Source organism: Anabrus simplex, chromosome 5 (genome assembly GCF_040414725.1).
Source record: "Anabrus simplex isolate iqAnaSimp1 chromosome 5, ASM4041472v1, whole genome shotgun sequence".
Classification (NCBI taxonomy): domain Eukaryota; kingdom Metazoa; phylum Arthropoda; class Insecta; order Orthoptera; family Tettigoniidae; genus Anabrus; species Anabrus simplex.
In genome coordinates this window covers 311,718,363-311,742,767 of record NC_090269.1, presented here as the reverse complement: position 1 = coordinate 311,742,767, position 24,405 = coordinate 311,718,363, and the positions used below count along the sequence as shown (strand labels likewise).

Genomic DNA, 24,405 nt, shown 5'->3' with positions numbered 1-24,405 from the left:
ACCTTCCAGAGGCTGTAATACAAGAAAGCTCCTAGAGCTGCGATGGTGGGAGGGTCCAAACTGGCTCAAATTTTCTGAAGAAGAATGGCCAAAGTCCAAGTCTGTCATAAATCAAGAAGAGGTAAGCCAAGAGAGAAAAGGGGAAGATGTTTTATCGCTGGTTACTTCCTGTCAGAAAGAGGCATGGTACTTAAGCTATTTCTGTACATACAACAAGATCCTTCGAATGGTAGCATGGATGCAGCGATTCATTAACAATGCAAGGAAGAAGACTATTACTGGAGAGTTGTCTGCCAGAGAACTGGATGCTGCAGAAAGGAATTTAGTAAAGATCATCCAACAGAAAGTTTCAGATATACAAAGGAATCGCCTTTAAATAAATTTCATCGGCAAGATGGCAGGAAGCAATAATGCCTAAAGTAAGTATTTATTTATTTATTTATTTATTTATTGCATTCCTATTAATCTAGAAGCTTTACTGAATATCAGAGTATAATCAATGAAGTGTAAATTGTTTAGCAAACGTAAATTGTGAACTTACAACATCATACGTATCATGAGGTTTTGAATGTTGATACGCAAAACTGTGCGGGCTAGGTTTCCCTATAGGCAATGCATGCGGGAGTGCTAGGTGCTGCCATCAAAACGACTGTGAAAGCAGAACTCGTGAAAGACCTGACACGCACAACTGTGTGGGTGCTTTTTTTTTCAGATGTTAATTTTTATTTTGTGGAATAAACTAAAAATAAATGTATTTAAGATCATTTTAGTCAGTTTTTGACATACAAACAAAAATTCACACTACCAGTTTTCTTTCAGTTCTGAAAGGGATAAGGAGGGAAGTGTTTCGCCTCTTAGCCTGTTGCTTATGGCCAGTCATGTTCAACGTTTTCTTTTTACATTAATCCCTTCAGTGGCGGATTGTGGCAGACCTCCTGTGCCAGAAAGGTGAGGTTTTTTCATAGGAAATTATGTATTTTTAGGAAGCAAGGAATGAGTAACAATTATTATGGGAAAACATTCATACATTATTTAAGGTTAATAAAAACTTACTAATCAACTCTTCACATTATTACTGGCTTTAGTAAAAATTGACAATGTATTTGCAGATTTTGGACAATATTTATATAACTAAAGTGAGTTCACTTGTCTCTGTAATATAAATCCCGCATAGTGACTTAATATTTCCACAACTGGTGCACTGTAAATTTGAGTTCTCGCAAAACAAAGTATATTTCCAGACAAGAATTAAAAAACAAGCCGGAAATAGATATTTCTGAAATTTAATTGAAAGCGCAAGGGGAGAGATGAAGGGAGACTAGGGCTCAGAGTTGAAAGCCACCCTCTAAGACGAACAAGCCAGGGGAAGCTCAGTGAAGGTAGAGCGAGAGGAAATGATACGGTTAATCGTAAATCATGTTGCTTGGTAGGTAAGTAACATTTGGTAGGGAGAGGAAAAAGAATAAAACACAAAGACTTGGCTCCAGGTTTCATGTACTTCATGAAAACGACCTCCTGAGGGACTAGTTTGTATCCCCGGCTCCGGCCAGAAGAGCGAGGAGAGGGGAACAGCCTATGGACATTAAAGCGGAGAACGATGGCCCACAGTGCATTGGGAGGGTGCCTCCGTGTATTTCATTAGCAGCCCACAGGGAAAATGTACTACTGGCATATTTATTTGTTATATGATAGCTACATTGCCAGAATAATAATTAAGACAAAAGGATGAGAACCTAGTTTACATGGGTATAGCACTGAGATTACAGCAGGATCCCAGAAGAATTTATTAAATAGAAAAAAAACTTACTTTACACTCTTTTACACTTTTTTTTCTACTGAAGGCCTGTGACATGGTTTCATAAAATATTGGTGTTTTAAGAATACTGTCCTGTGACCAATACATTTTTATTTCAGGCTTTTGTATTATTCCCACCAACAATACGTAACGCAATAAACTGCCGAATTTCATAAGAGTTTGTTTCTTTCCAAAACTGTGCAATTGTATGGAGATTTATTTACAAGTTTTTCAATGCATTTTTAGCATACGAATTCGTTTCAGTCACTATCAAATTTACAACCTCATCCGTTAGAAACTGTTCAAAACAATCGCACTCACCTCTTATAATGATACAACCCAACACCAGGATTTCCCGTAAATGGAATTATATTAGGTTACGCACAATTCCGCCATTTCTGTTTACCTCGTCAGCTGGCCAGAGATTGTACATGTAAAGTACAGAAGATAAGGCATATTTTAGGCCAGAGACTTCACGAATTCAGCTGGAAACCCTCCCACCATCTGCTGAGAATGCTGGAAAACATTTTCCAAAGAGATTACAGTACCCGAGAAATGATTGGGCGATTCCGAAATGAACACTGCAGCGGAACGAGAATTTCTCAGGCGGTGACGTTATGGGCAAGCGTGCGTCCCCTGAGAATTTCTGGGGCGTGCCACTGAAGATGTTAAGGCCATTTAGTATGGGCAATCATGCCCCTGTTTATTCGGTAATTATTTCTGGTGTTAGTTCGCTTTAGGAAGAGTAAGCTATAAACTGTTGTGCAATGGATAAGCCCACATCTGGGCTACTTAGTGTAAATACTTTAATTGAGGACAATCGATAGGTTGTCAGGTGTAACTTGTGTGCGCCATATGAAATTGATACCTGACAATCGATAGGTTGTCAGGTGTAACTTGTGTGCGCCATATGAAATTGATACCTCTGCGAGGCTGCACTATATCTGGAGCGCAGACTCCCCAGTACTGTAAATGATAGGAGCAAATCGTGCTCTTGTAAATTTTGAACCTGCCAAGAGCAATTCAGCTCTTTTCTGTGTAAAATAACATTTGTAATTCTCTCAAGTTTGGCACCTGATATTCAGACTTCTAAGTCCACTACTGTTAGAGCTGACGAGCTCATTATATGGTTGTTATTCATTCAGATTTTCTAATTCTCCTATTTTAAACTCAGGAAGAAAAAAAAAAGGAACGAAATTAAGTTTCAAAATTTGTTGTGTTGCGCTTCTTAGCCATCTGTGATCCATGGAATCCCCGTAACAATTCAAATGGGTTTAATTCCACAAACATGAAAACCAAAGAGTTTATGAGAGAAAAATTGTAATCGTCATGGATGTAAACTATACTGTATTTTAATAAGACACAAGCCAACTTAATGGCACCAATTCAGAAAGCCTGAAACTCAGCACAAAAAGAAAAACAATGCACAAGTTATCACAACTTCCTTCCTGTCAAGGCAAATATCCTTTGAAGCAAGGTCAAAGAAATTATTTTATAAATGTTGCACCATATCCCACACATTCTAATTCCACATACAACTATAGCTAACAACTCCTTGGCAAGAACCAAATAAGGAAAGAATGCACGTGTTTGTCGTCGGTCACTCATTACTAGACCTCAGATTTTACGCAAAAACCTATTTCGTTCCTTAAGAGGTAACTTAATGTGAAGTTATATTTACATCTTTCATATCTTTATAAGATTAAAAATGATGGTCCTATCGTTCATTTTGTTTTCAGCATTGTGAATTATAAAATACCTGTAGAGAGTGAATGTAAAGTAGTTCACTTCAAAGAATGTGTAGAAATGGATATCCTCGACAATGAGACTGCATACATTGCCTTGCTGCCATTTTTGTGTGCGTTGTGAGTGTGAAATGGAAAGAAGTTTAAGTACTATTTTCAAGCATAAATAAGGGAAACAGTTAAAGAATAGTGCAAAGGTGATAGCATATTCAACAAGTTTTGAATTAGGGCTATCTATCTTACAACAATCATGAAGAATTAACATTCGAGTTTATGGGCATGTTGGCATCAGCTGTTTAGAGTGCACGGAAAGAAATGGCTACATGAGAGAAGCATGCTACACCAGGAAAGCCTTCCTGATCGATATTAGGGAAGTATACTGAAAATACTGCTGTCTGTGGGAGAGGAGTTTCCTTTTAATAAGTTTCCTAACCTGCCATGCCATGCACAAACAGCAATGACTGGCTTCTCTAATTTAAAAAATAAGTAGTTTGTATCTCTTCCTGAAAGAAATAAGACAAATTTATGAGCAGGAATAAGAAATATTTCCTTGCAGACAGGGAGGAGGCCCTATGACAAGAAATTAGACACTAAAGAGAGATCGCCAAGGCTTTAAACCTTTCAGTAAAGTATTTTTGAAACAATGAAAAGTACCGTGAATAAAATATATATTTTTACCAACTGCAGCTTGGAAACGATGCTACAGCAGTTATGTCATGCAAATCCAAAAAATGTATATACCATTGCTAATATGAACATCAATCATTTGTTGTTGCGTGCTACACACTACAATGGCGCTAACCAACACAGTGTTGTGGGTACATCGGGTGGGGAAACACTGAATGATATTTTACTTCTTTTAATAGCATTCACACTATATAAGAAATGACGTCACTGGGCTGCTAACTGGTGCACATGGAACAATGCACTCTTTGTTTTGTTTTTTTTGTTTTTCTGAAACCTGGAAAAAAGTTGGGATCAAAAGCAGTGTGATAACTGACAACATTAAGGAAGCCCTGAAGGGCTCAACTGATACTCTGCACAACCACCTACATGTGAATTAAGGCTCATGGTTGCAGATAAAAACACAACTTCAGAGAGAGAGAGAGAAAGAGAGAGTGAGAGTCTATTGCTGTTACTTTTTATGTCAAGCTTTACCACAGCACTACAGCGATATGCTCGTCGAGGCATATGAAATTTCTAAAAGATTCCTAAAATTAAAACTTTTGAAGTAAAATGGAATCACAGCAATTGATCTTGTAGAGAATGTACAGTAGAAGTCCGCTATAGCAAGTATGGCATATAGCGAGAATTCTGTTGTAACGACGTATTTTTCCGTCCCTTGAAAATTCCTATATTAAACTGTGTATTAAACTTTGGTTATAGCAAGAATCCTATCAGTGATGCATCCATTATTATGAGCGATTATGCGCATGTCACTTTTTCTGTTATCGATCTTTATGCACTACAGCGATTATATTGAATGTGATCGATCATCTTCGGTATAGTTTTCTTGCTATGTGCACTAGCAAACTCTCTTGTCAATATTCGAACTCGAAGGCGGTGTCGGAGTCAATTTGTGATACACATGGACTGGTGTTCTGCAAACACAATTTGAAATGAAAGAAAATGCGGAGTCCAATAACCATCAAGAAGAAGAAATGTAAGAGAACATGTTTCCGTAATAAATGCGTAAATAACGCGGCCAATAGCAGTAGTTACCTCATTAGAAGTAAAGGCTGAAGTAAATGACCGCTTAATTTTAATGCTATGTCTTGAAATGAAGTGATAACCTCAAAATACAGCACAGAGTGGCTGGCTGATTTCGGAGGTTAGTTTATTCAGTAAAACCTTATTAGAACATTTCTGCAGGGGCAAGGAAAGAGAATGTGTTAAACAAGAAAACATACTATTGAATACAAAAATAAAAATTACCCAACTGCGATATGTAAACACTTCATATGGTTTTTCCCGACATTGTGTATGTACGGGTACAGTGAAAGATATAGGCTGTCTATCGTTTGTAAAGGTGAGATGTGAGTATCAAAAGGCGTGAAAAAGAAGAGAGAACAAATATGAAAACCTTTTCCGCTGTGTAAAACATAAGACAACCAAAATAAAAACATTTGTACTGGGGCCCATAAAAGAATCAGCGCATTATTGCAGATCACTCTCTTTCTAAAACTAATGTCAGCCAAAGCCTTATATTTCGGACCAATAGATTATTAAACATTCTTTTCTGTCACACTCTACAACCATGAATTATGTGAGAGTTAAACTCAGCCTTGTGCGACAATACTTCGATCGACTCCAGTCGAAACTCAAAGGTGCGAATTACAACACACGCACCACTGTTGAAAGATGTGGACTGATGCCTGTCCACTTCCTGGATTATAAGACAAATATGCACCATGTTAGTCAACTTCACACCATTATGTTCCTAATCCATAGATAGTCTATCACGTGACAAATATTCGCTACCCTTCACTGTATCACTCAACACAGAATACATTTCTAACTTCTGAATGGAATGCGACATGCAACCTGTGACAAAGTTCGGTGAATGAAGTCAGAAAACGGTCAATCTGGCAACAATGGCGACACACAATGCTGCACCAGCATAGCAGCAGGTTTTGACCACCTGCTTCCAACGTTGTTCAGTTGAGCATTGTGTGTATGTGCCGTATAAGATTTGTTTGACAGTGCGTGTTTAGTGCGTTGGTTCTGAACGGCGAACAGGTACATGAACGACCAAAAGATCAATGTAAAATTTTGTTTTAAGCTTGGCAAGACATCAAAAGAAACGCATGCACAAGCACTGTCCTTGAAGTGTGTGTACGAGTGGTTCGCCCGTTTTTGAGGAGGCCGGGAAAGTGTTTCTAACAACCCCCGTAGCGGAAGACCGGCGACCGCCGTCAGTGACAAAAACATTGAGAAGGTGAGAACATTAATCAAGAACGATCGGCGATTAACTGTGTGCATGATAGCGGATGAACTGCAGATTAATCATGAATCCATGCGACAAATCATTACCCAGAAGTTAGGGAAGAGAAAAACGTGTTCTCGTCTTGTGCCACATCACTTGACTATCAGAAGCAGGCACGTTTAGAGGCTTCACAGGATTTTGTCGAAACAGCAGATGTGACACCAAATTTCTTGAAATGCACTGAGGATGAAACCTGGTGTCTCAGTTACGACCCTGAAACGAAACCGCAAAGCACGGAATGGCATTCTCCAGGATCCCCTCGTTGGAAAAAGGACACAACCGAAAAATCACGCATCAAAACGATGCACATCACCCTTTTTTGATAGTCAAGGCATTATCCGCAAGGAATTTCTACCTGAGGGAACGACGCTGAATGTCGCACGGTACATTGAAATTTTGACCCATTTCATGAAACATCTATGCAGGGTACGACCCCAGTACGCACAACAAGGTTCAGGGTTTTTTGCAGCCCTTGTAAGGCAGACCCTCTGATGAGGATGGGCGGAATCTGTCATGTGTAGGTAACGGCGTGTTAATGTGGTTATGTGTGGTGTGTGAATTGCAGGGATGTTAGGGACAGCACAAACACCCAGCCCCCGAGCGAATGGAATTAACCAATGAAGGTTAAAATCTCCGACCCGGCCATGAATTGAACCCGAGACCCTCTGAACTGAAGGCCAGTACTCAGACCATTCAGCCAACGAGCTGGACTTCAGATTGATGATTTCATACGAGTAAGATGAGTGTCCATTCCTAACATTTACATGAACAAAATAACATCATCACCGTGGAATCAATGTACCACGTGTTATAACTGCACAAAAAACAATCCTAATCATCTCGCTATACTCTGTTACTAAGTCACACACATCCACAATGTAAAATAGCTGCTGTGGAATTAATAAATAACAAAAACCATATTGTATTATACAAAGAATGAACAAGTAATAAACACATGTCCTACAGTTTCATTTAGCCGTAGTCCGGTTCTATGACTAAATGGTTAGCATGCTGGCCTTTGGTCACAGGGGTCCCGGGTTCGATTCCCAGCGGGGTTGGGAATTTTCACCATAATCGGTTAATTCATCTGGTACGGGGACAGAGTGCATGTGCCGTCTTCATCATGCTATTATTATTGTTACCGGGGTTGAAGTGTACCTCCCGGTACAGACCCCCCCCCCCCACCGAAAATGTCCTTCCTTGGGGTGACACAGAAGAAATTTGAAAGAAGAAAATTAACACATTGAAATTTTATAGATGAAATATATCTTGCTGAAAGACTCTTTTAGAAAAAAATTTGTAAAACTTTTGACTCGGTGAGCCACGCTGCTGTTATGCAAGCCTTAGCCGAACATGGCATCGATGCTGCCTACATAAAAGTACTCCAACATATCTACGAAACTTCTTCATCCTTCATGAATGTCAATGTGCCAACCATGGATTTTCCCATTCAAAGAGGTGTAAAGCAAGACGACCCCATACCTCCCAAGCTGTTCTCAGCAGTATTAGAAATGGCTATGTCAAAAATCAACTGGTAAAGTACAGGAATGAAAATCAATGGGAAAAAGGCTGAACAATTTAAGGTTTGCAGACGACATTACACTTTTGGCCAACGACACCGATGAACTACAAACTCTAATACAAGATCTTGTCTCAGCCTGTCAAAAAGTGGGACTATCCATGAACCTTTCTAAAACCAAAGTAATGCTCAACAAATGGGCCCCAGCAGGATAGCTGCATGTGGGAAACTCCACATTAAAACAGGTCAATGCGTATGTCTATCTTGGGCAGCTTGTAAACATGGAAGGGGACTTAAGACCGGAAATCTTCCGACGTATCAAACTAGGATGGCAAGCCTACAGAAGAAATTCTTCAATCTTCAAATCCAACATGCCAAACCACCTAAAGAAGATAGTCTATAACCAGAGTGTTCTCCCTGTACTGACTTACGGTTGTGAAACCTGGTCACTGTGCGAGTTTGTTAAGCAAAAACACAGAACAACCCAAACAGCTATGGAACGGTTTATGCTAGGCTTCACAAAGAAAGACAGAAAGAGAGCAGATTACATCAGGTCAGTCACAAAGGTCAGTGACATTTTAGAAAGGGTGTTTACCCTAAAATGGCAGTGGGCAGGCCATGTTGCTCAGAAAACTGATGGTAGGTGGACGAAGCTTGTGCTTGAGTGGAGTCCGAAAGATCATCTGAGACCTAAGGGAAGACCACCGGACAGATGGGATAAAGACATCCAGAAGATTACTGGGATCAATTGGCAGAACATCGCTCAAGACCGTCCCAGATGGAGAGACCTCATGAAAACCTACCTTGCTTCGGACTTAAAGAGGCCACATCGTAAAAACGATTGAATATGGCTGATAGTGATAGTTAGGAAGTCTTCATGCCATTGTAGACGTATAGGACATGCCGATTAAGTTTGACGGCAAGACCAGCCGCCACTGCCGATACCCAGGTGAGGTCCTCCGGATCCCCCAAGTACCCTCAGATACACCTCTCCCACTATTATGAGAGGGGTAGTCATGGTGATGGTCACTGCATATCAGATGGGTTGGCAGTAGAGTTACCGCACTTCAGCCCTTGCCGGAAAGATGGAACTCCGGCGCTCCGCTCAGAAGGAGGCATCACTAGAGTGGAGTGGGCCCTTACCCCACACTGGTATCGCTCGCCAGATGTTGAGACACGGCCGGCAACGGCTGAGAGGGCATTGAAACAACAATTACCTTGGCGACAGAGATTGCTTTGCTGGAGTTTGAGTGTACAACCTTTATTTTGCAGGAGGCTGAGAGGCGGGCAGCTTTGATAGTGAGTGTGTGACAGCAATGCGTAGATGGAGACTGGAGTAGGTAATGGCCACCAGGGAATGGACAAAAGGAATAATCAGAGGGGAAGGTTGTACAATTCAGACTATATACAAATTTACATACAGATGCGGGGCAGAAGGCCTCCATATTACCCTTTAATTAATTTTCAGATCAAAGCTCCTACTTCAAAGAAAAATAACCTTCGACTCCTGCCAAAACTTAGTGGCTAAAGTAAAACAATAATGAATTTACACACCGGTTTCACATGAGAGAGGTGAACCCTAAATATCCTCTCCGTGGCTGGGTTACTGACCAATAATGTAACCGGTGTTAGGAAATCTAAAATGATACAAGGCCCATGGAATCTGGAGGCAAGATTGACAGCAGGAACAAAATTTTTAACCATGACCTGATCTCCAATTTTTAAATTGGTGGGCCTCCGTCCATGGTCATATCTTTCTCTAACCTTTTCATGGGAAGCTTTTAGGTTGCGTTTAGCCTTCTTCCATAGATCTCTAATATCATCGGGATCTATTGTCTCTAGTAATATGTCATTAGGTGACCAAAGATTAGAGAGGGGCGTGTTAGGAATAAACTTAAACATAAGAGATGCTGGAATGAACTTGTGTGACTCATGAACTGCCGAATTTAGAGCAAATTCTAACCAATGCAGGGACGTATCCCACCTGGAATGATCTTCATGATGAAATGTAATTACGGCAGAACAGATTACGATTGACCCGCTCAGCCAGAGACGGTTGAGGATAATAAGCAGAGGTGGTTACGTGTGATATAGACAGGTTGAAACAGAATTTTCTGAATAAGTTAGACGTAAATGCCTTAGCATTATCAGAAACTATGTATTGACAAGGAGCCAAAGAGGCAAAGATAGTATGCAAACAAGAGATGGTAGAGTAAGCGGTTGCCAGCTTAGATGGGAATAACTAAGAAAATCTCGTGAAACCGTCTAAACACACCAAAATAAATTTATTTCTGTTCCCCTTAGACTGTGGAAAAGGTCCGACGTAGTCTATATATAGACATTCCATGGGGCGAGACGCTTGATTAGATCACAAGAGCCCTAGCTTAGTCGACAAGGTGAGCTTGCTAAGCAAGCAAGATTTACAAGCTTTCACCATTTCTCTAATTTCACCGTCCATACCTTTCCAAATGAACATCTCTCAGATCTTTTCCAGAGTTCTGAAGATGCCTAAATGCCCCCCTAATGGGGTCTCATGATAGTAGTTGAAGATCATAGGTACAAGCACAGCTGGAACCACTACTTTCATCTTTCTAACGGGCCTCGTAGGAAAACACAAAATTCCATTTCTCAACACATAAGGGACGACATGTTCCCCAGAAGAAAGGTTTTCCATTATAGGAGCCAGCACTGGATTTTCACATTGATATTTCTCAATATCCCAAAATAACATAGGAGCATCAGTTAGGATAGCATTAATACCCGAAGGTATGGGCGTGGGAAGAGAACAACTATCTTCCAGTTCGGTCATCTCCACTTCATGAGAAAACATGCGGCTTAGTCCATCTGCAACAACATTTTCAGATCCTCTAATGTGCCTCATATCAAATTTGAAAGCAGATATTCTGATGGCCCAGCGGGCGATGCGTCCCGTACGAGGCCTACCTAACACTCAACTTAAGGCTTCGTTATCCGTTTCTAAGTCAAATTTGACATGTTCCACATAAAGGTGGAACTTCTCTAGAGCAAACAAGACTGCCAAACCCTCATGTTCACAGACTGAATATTTGGCCTCTTGAGCCGATACAGTCCTAGAAGCATAGGTGATGGGTCGCCTTCCGAGTTCAGTTTTCTGAAGGACAGCGGCAATGGCCGATGACGAGACGTCTGTTTGAACAATGAATTTTTTAGAGAAATCTGGCATGGCTAATACAGGGGCGTTACAAAGAGCTAGTTTCAGATCTTCAAAAGCGGCTTGCTGAGACGGCCCCCATTCAAATTTGACGTCTTTCCTACGGAGTAAGTTCAAGGGCGCCGCTCTGTTAGTGAAGTTACGAATAAATTTCCTGAAGAAGTTCATGCCTATAAACCTAACAATGCCTTTGATGTCTTTAGGAGGCTTGAAATCACAGATAGCCTGTGTTCTGGAATGATCGATGGGAACACAATCGGGCGACGCAATATGCCCTAAGAATGACATGGAAGGTTTAGCAAAAGCTACCTTAGATAACTTCACAGTCAACCCAGCCTTACAAAGGTGATTGAGTACTTCCTCTAGATGACCTAGGTGTTCTTCAAAGGTCTCAGAAAATACAACATCATCGAGGTAGTCATACAGATATTCAAATTTGATGTCGAGAAGACCCTATCTAGCAGTCTAGTTAGAACGGCTGCACCCGTGGGGAGCCCGAAAGGCACACGGTTGTACTCATACAGATTCCAATCCGTGGCAAAAGCCATTAGATGTTTCGATTCTTCAGCTAGAGGCATCTGGTTATATGCCTGATTAAGATCAAGGATGGTAAAGAACTTGGCTTTTCGAAATCATGAAAAACAAGAGTGACGATCAGTAAGGGGCACATATTGTAACACCACCTTACGGTTCAAAGCCCTGTAGTCAATCACAGGCCTGAACCAACCTTGCAGTTTCGGTACAAGAAAAATGGGTGATGAATACGCCACTTAGGTCGAATTATTCCATCCTTTAACATCTGATCTATTATTTCCTTTAGAGCCTTCATTTTAGGTGGGGACAGTCTATAAGGCGGAAACCTAACCGGAATCGAATCTGTAACCTAAATCTTATATTTGATGAGGTCAGTAACACCAAGAGTAACAGAAAATACATCAGGAAGGACTGACACAACTTACGAATACTTTCAGCCTGCTCCTCAGGTAGATGTCCAAGATCTAACAACATCTCACCCTGGGCAGGCGAAACAGATGAACATGACGCAGAATTACATTTTAAAAGAGGAATGTTATGGTTACAAAAAATATGAAGGTGCAAGACTTGCTCTCAATGTCGAGCACAAGACCGGTAGAAGACATGAATATTACAGGGCAAGACAAGCGTTTAGCAACAAATAACTTCACTTTCCAGGTAAACTTCGAAATACGAATTTTAGCAAAAATGAAACCTAAAATTTCTAATGGAGATGAGTTAGCCGAAACACATTTAACAGAAGTATAATCCGGAAGCTTACAAACAGTTTTTAATTCAGAGTACCATTCTTCCTAAAATTATGGAACACAGACTACGGGCTGATTGCAGAAACGGCATTTAGACGATGTCTACGGTTAAATAATGCCTAAGTATGGCTGCCGCATTGCAGAGACGTTATTTATCACTTAGACGCTGTCTAAAACCAATGTTCAACCGGTCATGTTTAAACACTGCCGAGAGCACTGTTTAACCTCAAATGACAGGAGTGAATCACAATCAGAGGTTGTGTACCGTGAAATATGTAATTTGTATTATCATGTTGAGACAATTCCGGGAAGAAAGGTTAGTCCGGCGGCCTCTCTGTGGGTCGCCTGCTGCTAAATCGCAGCAATTCGTTTGACATGCACGGGGAGATAATCCTAAAATAAGCTTTCGCTTTACGAGAGACTTGTTTCTTGAGACTGACAAAGTGACAGTCCGGTAACTGTCAACTTGAATACAATTCTTGGCAATCGATATATTTTATTATATACATGGGGTAATTTCCATGGAATTATAGGTCACTTCGACTACATACATACCACAATTACGTGTCCCGATCGTCTGAGGGCTGTCACATACATCAACCGGGAGAGATTCACTTATATTTACTGCCAAGTAATCACACATAATAGGGAAAACTAAAAAGTAAGTTGTATGGGATTTATATATATATATATAATCGCATAGGTTTTCGGCAACTATCAGATAGGAAAAGGCAAGTGGTGGTGATTATCGTTTAAAGAGGACTGGGGAAGAAGAGCCATGGCCATAATAACAGCCCTAGTATTTGCCTGGTGTAAAAATAGGGAAACTACGGAAAACAATCTTCACGGCTGCCAATGATGCGTTTCGAATCTACGATCTCCAGAATGCAAGCTACATCTATATGGCCCGTACAACACACTCGGTTACACATTACTATTGCTTCATCTTCTCTTCGTCGAAGCTGCTGTAGTTATGAGTAAATTACACTCACTGTAACAACGCTATAATGAAAGCTACACTTCCCCGTACGGTAGCGTATCGCTTTAGTGTCGATAATATTATGAGAATTAATTTGCACCGAAAGCGATACTCTTATCTGTGGGCAAGTCATGCTAAGCCATATTTGAATAATGTGTAGGAAGACAAACAGCTGACTGGCGTTCGGCGCGCGCACCGACGAATTTCATTGGTTGCGACAAGCAAAGAGTTGCATGAAAGATACTTCTGTCTCCATTTTCAAACCAAAATTGAAACTTTAAGGGATGTCTAGTAAAACATTGACTGAACATTGTTTATGCAATGGAAGATCGTGAATGATTTAGACGCTGTTTAGGTAGACGATGTCTAAGGCTTAAAACTAGTCATCGTTTCTGCAATCGGCCCCCTGAGTCTAACAGAGTGGTGATGGGTTCATTATTTACTTCAATTCTAAGGAATGGCACAAATATAGGGGTCGCTGCTGCCATTCTGAGGCATTCTCTGGGGCCTTCAAATGATGAATTAGAAGCAACTTTACCCTTACCAGAACTTTTACTGGGTTCAACAGGGGCTGAGCCTCGGGAAGGTGAACATACTGACTCAGCCGATGACACTAGTCATTTCCTATTCTCAGGGTTAGCGGGCATAGCACCAGAGGTTGAGCAGGACGGGGTGCTGTTGAAATTAGTGCAATTTTTTGAGAGGTGAGTAAACGAGCCACATTTAAGGCAACCTTGAGAAGAGCCTGCTCCATTCTTTGTTCCACTCGATTTTATCAGTGGGCATTTATTGCGAAGATGTTCAGTTGAACCACAAGCATAACATTTGCAGGTGGTGAAAGTTCGGCGAGGTGGAGGCGGAGAACTGTTAGAAGATGGAGGGGGCTCCTTCGCAACTCGTAAGGTGTTGGCATACCTTACTCCTTCTGCTGACATAGCCATTGCCTCTAATTCAGTAAAGGTTTGAGTACGAGATGCAAAACATAGATAAGACCTATAGGGCAGGCGGAGAGATGCCTTCGACAATCGTTTGCACTATTTGATCCTCGGAGAAATGAAGAGCGAAAATCCTACTGTAGAATTTAATATCTTGGAAGAAGCCTGCAAGATTTTCATCCAACCGCTGTACTCTAAATTAGAATTTTTTGTATCAATGATGACATTGCTCTACCAGAATAAAGTTAGCCAGTAGGTGGGCGTGGAAGTCTTCTATGGATGATCGATCAACTATGGCTCTCACTATTTTGTCCGATAGGACGCCTACGGAATATGGATACATAATTTGAAGTATTTGAGAATGAGAAAGGGAAAACACTAACCCATGATCTTGGAATTCTACTAAGTATCTCAGGAAGGAAATTACTTCATTATTTGAGTTTACGGAAAATTTTGAAATGCCCTTCAGCAACGTAGCCAATGGATAAGGCAACTACTGAAACCGCGTGACATAATTGGTGACAGCATAGAAGGATGAGAGGTCTCAAACACAGCATTATTCAAAAAGAAAGGTGGAATTTGTCTAGGATGACCAGACACAGTTTCCAATGGGGCAGATGTTTGCTGAGTTGCCACAGATTTCCTACTTTCAGTCGATTTACTAGGATCTTCCTCAGTAGCCAAGTTTATCGAAGGGACTTGGTCAGTTTTGGGAGCAGGTGCCCCAGTCAACAATTGACTAACTCTATTAGACATGTCTAACAGATGTTCAACCAGATTGCTAGCCTCCTTAGCATAATCAACCTTTAGCTTCAGAGACAATAGGTCCCTAGCCCTATTATAGAAATGAAATATTCTAGCCTGTACTATCTTAAATTGGTTAGCAGATGGATCGCTCACTTCAAAGAAACTAACTACAGACGCTAGCTCAGTGGTAATGTCTGTGATAGTGGATAGAGCCTCAATTTCTTTTTCCCCAAAACCTGGGATACAAATAGGCAGTTCTACGGATTCTTTAAGTTTGGCAATATCTGCCACAACTGTGCCTCCAGACTGGACCTTTCTAATGAGGAGTTCATAGATCAATTCCTCCTTGCATAAGTAGCCAGCAACGAGGACTTCACGAGGACCAGACATATTGACAGAAGTTAATAATTTAGAAAAATTCCAGCAACCGAGAAAATTCTTAAGAGTTTGGCGGGATCCTACGTTTAGCCGTCAAAAAGAGCTTAATCTAGACCCATTCAACCATGCCCTGCTACCACTTGTTACCGGGGTTGAGGTGTACCTCCCGATACAATTATTATTATTATTATTATTATTATTATTATTATTATTATTATTTCTAGTCATAATTAGTTTTGTGCACAACACATTACCTTCAGATTTCACGTATGAACTACTTCACACACTGTGTATTATCTCTGAGAGGAATAAACCACAGTATGACTTGACTTACAAAGGAACACTATGTAGCGTCTTCTGCAGAATACACACTGGGAACGACTTGTCATAACCTTGTAAAACACTCATAATGACTCCAATGCCTTCGTAGTCTGCTCTGTAATGGTACAGTGATGACTCCACAATCAAGGTTCTTCAACATTCCTCATTCCATAATGGATAATGCAGTCACTAGCTACAGTAATGGCTCCATAAATAATAGTTCTGTCGCCCACGCATGCACATGTATACACAGGCTTCCTCCGTGTGGCGTAGCATCCGCCAAAATCCACTGGTAGCAATGCTTTAAACATCTTCAAGCGTCATTCGGTCAACGCAAGCTGGTTCAAACTCGGAGCTTTTGGTCTGGTTACTGAGTAGCTAATACTTTATATTACAAATTATTTTACGGAAATTTCCTAACCTAAAATCAAGAGATCATCATTTACAAACATTTCTTAACCTAAAATCAAGAATCATACTTATGTACGGTTACATAATGGACTTCTTCTCTACATTCATTCAATTTTAGGTGCAGAGATACATTTTTCTCTGAAATAAGCCAATGAGTAATTTATGCATTTTAAACTATGAATTAAACTAAAGTGAAACATAGTTACTGCATTCCTTATTAACATGTTTTCCTGCTTAGCACGTCATAAATTTGAAGTTCCGATTCTCATCATATTAAATCTACATAAAAATACCTCACTTACCACGTCATGAATTTTCTCTATCACCGCTTAGTACGATCACATTTTTCCTAGCCCTGAAAATGTTACAGTATTTGTCATCCCTTGTGAAAGAAACGTGATTTCCAACTCAGGTAAGAGCCGTCACCACAGATGCATGATTATGGGAAACGGCCTTCCTGAACTTCACAGGATAAGTTGCACTTTCGGAGAGCAAGCCGTTAGCCTCAGGAATGTTCAGTTTAGCTTGCCGATTAGCAACGAGATTGCTAAATAGCAGAGTGAGCCTATGTGTGGCTGTATATCGCATTCCGTTCAGAAGTACACTTTTTTTTGTGTGGAGTGGTACAGTGACGTGTAGCAAATATTTGTTGTGTAGTATGGTAGCCTATATCTGGATTAGAAACATAATCATATGAAACTAACAAGCATGATGCATATTTGTCTTGTTATAGCCTAGTTATGGATATGGAAAATGTAGTGAAATTTCTGAATAATGAAGACAAAATTAAAATCTGTCAGATATTCCACTGGCATATGTGCACAGTGGTCTCGAATGTTGAAACTCGCACCTTCAAGTTTCGACTCGATTGCTCAAGTTGGTCGAATTTTTATCTGATTCGAAATGGCAGCCAACGACATTCCTAGCAGTTGCACATGGTTGGGTGTAACCTCCAATTCATTGTGCTAAGAGTGTGACCAGAAAATAATGTTTAATAACCCACTGCTCCAAAATAAAAGACTTCTTCTGACATTTGTTTTAGAAAGAGTGTGATCTGCAATAATACTTCGATAATTTTGTTGGCCTCTGCGCACACGTTTTCATATTTGTTGTCACGTGTATTTTTTTTTTTTTTTTTTTTTTTTACACCTTTCATTGTACTTGTTATTTTATAATTCCCACCAGAAAAAGATTTTCATATTTGTTCTCTTTTTAATACTTTTAATACTTTCCTCTCATCTTTAAAATGGTAGACAGGCCTATAGTTTTCACTATACCCACGGATACATGACGTAAAATGCCGTCATGTCGGGAAAAAACTTATCTAGTGTTTCCATATCCCTAACGGATAGTTCCTATTCGTATATTCATTAGTACGTTTTCTCACTTAACACGTTCTTTTTCCTTGTCCCCAGCAGAAACGTCTTAACGAGGTTTCACTGTTCTAGATTTGAATGTTTACTTTGTATGATAAACAGTCTCACTGGTTCACTCTGAACATTATGAGAAACACCTTTACTGAATGACTGATTCTGGAGCTTCATGCTCTTGGTATACTTCAACACATTGTAGTCAAAATTATCTTCCATAAATTCTTGGTTGGCTTTCTTCATTATTCATTTAAAAACTACACAAGACAACTTTTTATTTTTTTGCCAGCAGTTTAATGTTGCGCTAATACACAGATGGTTGACTAAGGCTGGGAAAGGGCTGGGAAAGGGCTGGGAAAGGGCTGGAAAGCTAGCGGCTGTGACTTTTATTCTGGTACATTTCCAGCATTTGCCTGGTGTGAAAGTGGGAAACCATGCAAAATCATATACAGGGCTGTCGACGGTGAGATTCAAACCCACCATCTCCCGAATGTAAGCTCACAGCTACACAACCCTAACCGCAAAGCCAACTCACTCGATCACAAGAAAGCTAAACATCTGTTCATCCATACACAAACAGTAGGGTATGAAATTGTGCTCTCTGAATAGGTGGCCAATTTTGGATCCAATGACAATGTCCATGATGTGTCACTAAATATAAGCAACCTTCCTAAATTAACCTCATACATGATCGTAGTGTGAATGTGTGTGCAGAAGAGTGGTGATTGTTGTTTCAAAGAGCCACATGAGTGATGTTATTTATCATAGTAGTTCCCTCAGTAATGAGTTTTTGTAGTCCTTAATTTTCTGCCGTTATCTGAACTATCATAAAATGAAATGTTGCATCATTAGAATATGTACCACATTTGCCGATATGTGCACTACTTTTCTTTTTCTAAAATACAAATTGGAAGTTCAGTGTGCATGCAGACAAATCTTTCCAATTAATTATTTGGTAGTTATACTTACACTCTATTCTATACTATACTAATTACACTTTATTTTATACTATAGGCTAAGTGAATAATAAAGTAAAACATCAAATAGGGAAGAAATTAAAGCTACTGAAGCACAGGACGGGATCATTATCAGAGATATAGTAAGAATCAGAGAAGAGATAAAAAGTTATTTTGAAAAATTTTTGAATGGGGAGTGTGAACAAGAACAAGTTACCATGGTCATTAATGAATTACAGAAGGAACAACCTCAATTACTTGGAAAGAAACAGAAAATGCCCTGAAGAAAATGAAAAGTGGAAAGTCACCAGGAGCAGATGAACTAACAGCAGACATGATTAAGGCAGCTGGAATCCCTGAAATACAGTGGCTACATCGAACAATGGGAGTTATATGGAAAGAGAACAAGCTGCCAGATGACTGGAAAAAAAGGAATTATAATACCATTGTTTAAAAAAGGAAGTAGAAGGAAGTGCACCAATTATAGAGCCATCACCCTTTTGTCACATTGCCTGAGGATAATGGAGATCATAGAACAGAGACTGAGAGAAATAATGGAAGATTAATTTGAAGAGGAACAACACGGATTTAGAAGAAATAGAGGAATCGCAGACCTAATTTTTTCACTCAGGCAACTAATGGTAAAATTTTGGGAAAACGGGAAGGACTTGATAACTGAATTTGGAAAAACCATATGACAGGGTGGAGAGAGGTAAAATATGAGAATGTTTACAAAAACATAACATCCCAGAAGGACAACATGTTCAGTTGTATGATGGTTGTGAAAGTAGCGTGCAAGAAGGAAATGGAAGATCTCAGTGGTTTAAAACAAGAGGTGTCCAACAAGGGAGTTCTCTTTCCCCATTACTCATCATTTCACTCATGGATACTATCATAAAGGAACTGAAAGAAATAGATAAGGAAAATCTTAGTGCATTTGTTTTTGCTGATTATGTTGCCATTTGGGGAGAAACAGAGAGATGTTCAGAGGAGACTGGCTTTTTGGAACATCAGTTTAAAGAATATAAATTAACTGTGAGCAAGAGCAAAACAGTGGTAATGAAAGTTAGCAGGACAAATATACCTTGTAACCTCACCCTCGAAGGAGAGAAAATTGAATGTGTGAATACCTTGAAACAGTTGGGGAGTACAATATCAAATGATGGAAGTGCCAAGAATGAAGTGTTGAACAGGGTGCAAAAAGGATCCAACTTCTTTCACCAAGTACGTAATATAGTATGGGACAAGGGAGCTCCTCAGAGGGCTAAACAGTCTTCGTTTAAGACTTATCTCCCACCCACAATGACGTCTAGTCTGGAGGGTTGCGTCATACATAAAAGAGAAGTAAGTCAACTGCAAGATGTAGAAATGAAGTTCCTGAGATCAACTGTACAGAAAACAAGGAAGGACAGAATTAGGAATGATCAGATACGAAGAAACCTGCAGGTCAACCTGACCATGATAGAAAGGCTGAGTGTTGCAAGACTGAAGTGGCTGGGACATGTTAAGAGGATGCAGGTGACATTATTATTATTAGAAGTACCAGCTATTACAACTCATCACTGAAGGTAAGACATAAAGGAAAAGGTCTGTAGGCAGGAGGAGGAATTCATGGCTAAAGGACATCCGAAGATGGCACAACTGCACTTCAGAAGATGCTTTCCATGCTCCAACATCACGTACGGAGCTGGCTATGTGGACCGCCAACCTCCACTAGGAGAAGGCACCTCAAGAAGAAGAAGAAGATTTTTTTTTTTTTTTGCTAGGGGCTTTACGTCGCACCGACACAGATAGGTCTTATGGCGACGATGAGATAGGAAAGGCCTAGGAGTTGGAGGAAGCGGCCGTGGCCTTAATTAAGGTACAGCCCCAGCATTTGCCTGGTGTGAAAATGGGAAACCACGGAAAACCATCTTCAGGGCTGCCGATAGTGGGATTCGAACCTACTATCTCCCGGATGCAAGCTCACAGCCGCGCACCTCTACGCGCACGGCCAACTCGCCCGGTAGAAGAAGAAGAAGAAAGATCTTGCATAAAACAATAAGCTGTAAAAATAATACTATAAACAAAAAAGTATAAGTGAATAATTTAAGTTAAAGAACATTACCAGGTTAATATCCACTTCCAGCTCCCAAAAACGATCATTCATGATGCCAGCATTATTGATAACAATGTCAAGTCCCCCAAAAGCAGACACTGTGTTCTGGAAAGATTCTGGAAAATAAGAATAGAAATATTTACGTACATTTCAAATAATACAACTGTTAACACTATTTTAATAGTTAAATGCTTCACATATAATCATTTAACAAGATAAAATATTTACTTAATCAGCTGATAAATGAAAACTGGAGAAATCATTGAAAAATGGAGAAAGAACAATCTAATCAGTTCCTTGATCAAATAAGCTACCAAAAAAGAAAGACGACCTATTCTTCAATTTAAAAAAAACTCATGAATTAGCACTAAGTAATTTATTATATTCTAGTAATTAGTTAAGGATAAGTCCATATTCCCTTCTTAACACATTATGTATCAAAGGAAAATGAAAAAGCAGCACCTGGAAAGAATAATGTTCAGAGAGTTGATTCTTAAGTGAGAGAGTCATAATGAAACTATGCATTGTGTGGCAACATGAACGTAATAGTCACTGGCATTTTCTTACAGAGCAGTGGTTTTGTGACATAAAACCAAACATAAGCATTATGCGTAGCCAGCCATCTTCTGTTGATGTGCACACCTTGATTCTGCCATGCATAGTGTTACAGAGATGCTGGACATATTGCACAGGTACAGCATCACATGTCCTGGCAACCCCTATGTGGTCTTAAATCATCCAATTTACTCTCTTCACTTAATCTTACCCTCCGTTCCAAAATAAAGTAAAAGCTTTTTTATCCAGCAGCTCTGGGTCCAAGAAATTGCTTGTTATTGCTATTGTCCCGATATTAGAACGACATTATTCATTACCACTTCCATCGTCATTGTCATCATCATTATAAAATGCCTCCAGAGTGCCGGGTAGGGGAGTTTATAAACTTCATTGTTCAATATTCATATTGATGCTATACTCAAATTGAAAGTCCATCTTTCAATACATATACATATTATGTTGTCTTAATAAGAAATACACATAATTTGATTAATATCACAAGTACATGATTTGTTCCCTTTTTGTGGGACATCTTCAGCTTGAGAAGACAAATGCGCAGCGATGGTCCAATTCTACGAACTTGAAGATCCTGAAAAGGACCACACATCTCCTTCTTGTTCGCTCTTTGACCGAGAGGTCATTTCTGACAGTTCGGTCTCATCTTATCACTGTTGCTTTCTTAGCACCACCCGGGGGACATGTGTAGGGCAGTGTAGTGGTTATAGTATTGTACGGACTTGTGACTACGCACATTTATCCTGAACTATATGCATGTGTGTACATAGATTCACCATACGATAAATAAATAAATAAGCTTGAGAAGATAAAAATACATATAAAATGACAGTGGGGCATATTTAACACAAAATTACTAAACATTTTAAAAGTTTCAAAAACATGGGTGTAACACTTTGTTGTCTTCTTTCTTCTCATGCAGTTATTTGAATGCTGTGTCCTTATGAAAATATTTTTCAGTCTTATATGGAGTATTATGCTTTTTATATTATTGATTCATAGTTAAAATTGTTAACATCTTCATTAAACTGTCAAAATATATTTGGTTTTACAATAAAGGGTTTATGAACCCAGCTAGTGGAACTCCTCTCAAGAATTATCCCCAAGAATAACTACAAGATTTTTGCCACCTCACCAACAACAACAACAACAACAACAACCAATGATGAATACTTTTAAGAAACACAATTTTAAAATAGCCTTCTGTAAAAACAACACGAATAGTCAATTAATACACAATCTTCCCTCGGTTTCTAATTTTCACACCAGGCAAATGCTGGGGCTGTAGCTAAATTAAGGCCACAGCCGCTTCTTTCCCACTCCTAGCCCTTTCCTATACCATCGCCGCCATAACACCTATCTATGTTGGTACGACATAAAAAGAAAATTGTTTTTAAAAAATACGCAATCATCCACAAAAATTAGCAATTTTTAAATTCAGGGATCTATAAACTCAACTGTTCTCAATGCAAATCAACATACTGTATATTGGAGAAATGGGAAGAAACTTTTTAACATGTTACCAAAAACGTATCAATGCTGTAAAATATAATAGATACTCAGATATGAGCACACATGAGCGACTTTCAGCATATTTTTAGAACCACAAAGACCAGGCAATTTTACGCATGGTAAATAGGGGCGTTCTAATAAACATTCTTGAAACCATTTACACAGAAATAGATAAAAAATCAAACCCTAACTTCAATATAAATGAAAATCCACAGCCTGTTTCCAGTCATTCGACCGGGTCAGGAATGGAATGAATGAAGCTCCCATCTAGCGGCGAGGATAGGAAATGTATCGGCTGCCAAATCCTGTCGCACTCCTCTGGGGCAATGATAAATGGATGACAGATGAAATGTTAATGGAGAGTGTTGCTGGAATGAAGGATGACCGGGAAAACCAGAGTACCTGGAGAAAAACCTGTCCGCCTCCACTTTGTCCAGCACAAATCTCACGAGTGACCGGGATTTGAACCACAGTATCCAGCGGTGAGATGCCGACACGCTGCTGCCTGAGCCACGGAGGCTTCAATATAAATAATAAATTAAAAATAAATAAATATAAATAAAAAACCCTAATTTTAATATAAATGAAACTACAGATAACATAAATGGCATATTAGAAGAAAGATTTAAAAAGCTTCCCAGAAAAATAAACATAAAAAAAGACACTAAAGACTATGCCAACCTTCTACCTACAAGTTTTTCCTACCATAGCAATGCCTCTCCCACTCCCTCCGCGCCTCCTTCCCATGCCTCTACCTGATTAGCTGCTGGGCACATTCAGTTAGTCACTGGCTACTTGAGACAAGGACGAGAGACATTCTAAAGGGACCGGCAGGGAAGTGAGTATTTAAAATTCTTTCATGATCCCCATTAAGCAACAAGTTTTCTCACACAATGTTAATTCTTACTTCTCTCTTTCTTTTTTAGACTCCTAAAAAAAATCAACGTCAATCCACACTGGCAAATTCAAGACACTACATCATACATACCAACTTTCCAAATGACCTATCAGTAAAATCCCTGTACATCAAGACACGGGGGAATCCAATGCTCCAAAAGGCAGAAAAATGACAAAATTGATGTATTTTCTTCACTTCAGATAAATTTTTTTATGAGTTCAACAGCATTAATACTGTTATGAATAAAACATCTGTTTGATTACTCTCATTTAATTCAGGATGGCATAATAAATGCATACACACACATAATTGAACACAAACCATTCTAACCAATTATGAGGGAGGGAGAACATTCCTGATGAATCTCAAAGAAACTCACAGGTAAGCCAGCCGCTGAGAACAATACATGGGAAGGCCGGCCCCGCCCCACAGGCCGGCTGGGAGATTCCAGCTCATCTGAGTCACCAGCCCCTTCCTGAAAATACCCAAAGGAGCTACCATGGGGCTGACATGTAACAATATAAAACACTTCATGCAACTGATGAGTAAAGGTTTAAGCAGGTCTAGTTTCAAGTTCACGGTTCCTCCAGTAGAGGAGTTCTTTTAGGCGCAAGATTTAAATGTGCGGCATAGAGTGTACCTCCCGGTACTATTATTATTATTATTATTATTATTATTATTATTATTATTATTATTATTATTATTATATCCGTAT

General features: G+C 39.6%; 1 protein-coding gene across 1 annotated transcript in view; it reads right to left on the bottom strand.

The window, feature by feature from the left end:
* Positions 1 to 24,405, bottom strand: part of LOC136874028 (15-hydroxyprostaglandin dehydrogenase [NAD(+)]) — a 116,970-nt gene that overhangs the window by 68,531 nt on the left and 24,034 nt on the right. The window contains exon 3 of the mRNA XM_067147511.2: positions 20,720 to 20,826. Coding sequence (XP_067003612.1) covers positions 20,720 to 20,826 — 107 coding nt within the window. The remainder of the gene's footprint in view (positions 1 to 20,719; positions 20,827 to 24,405) is intronic.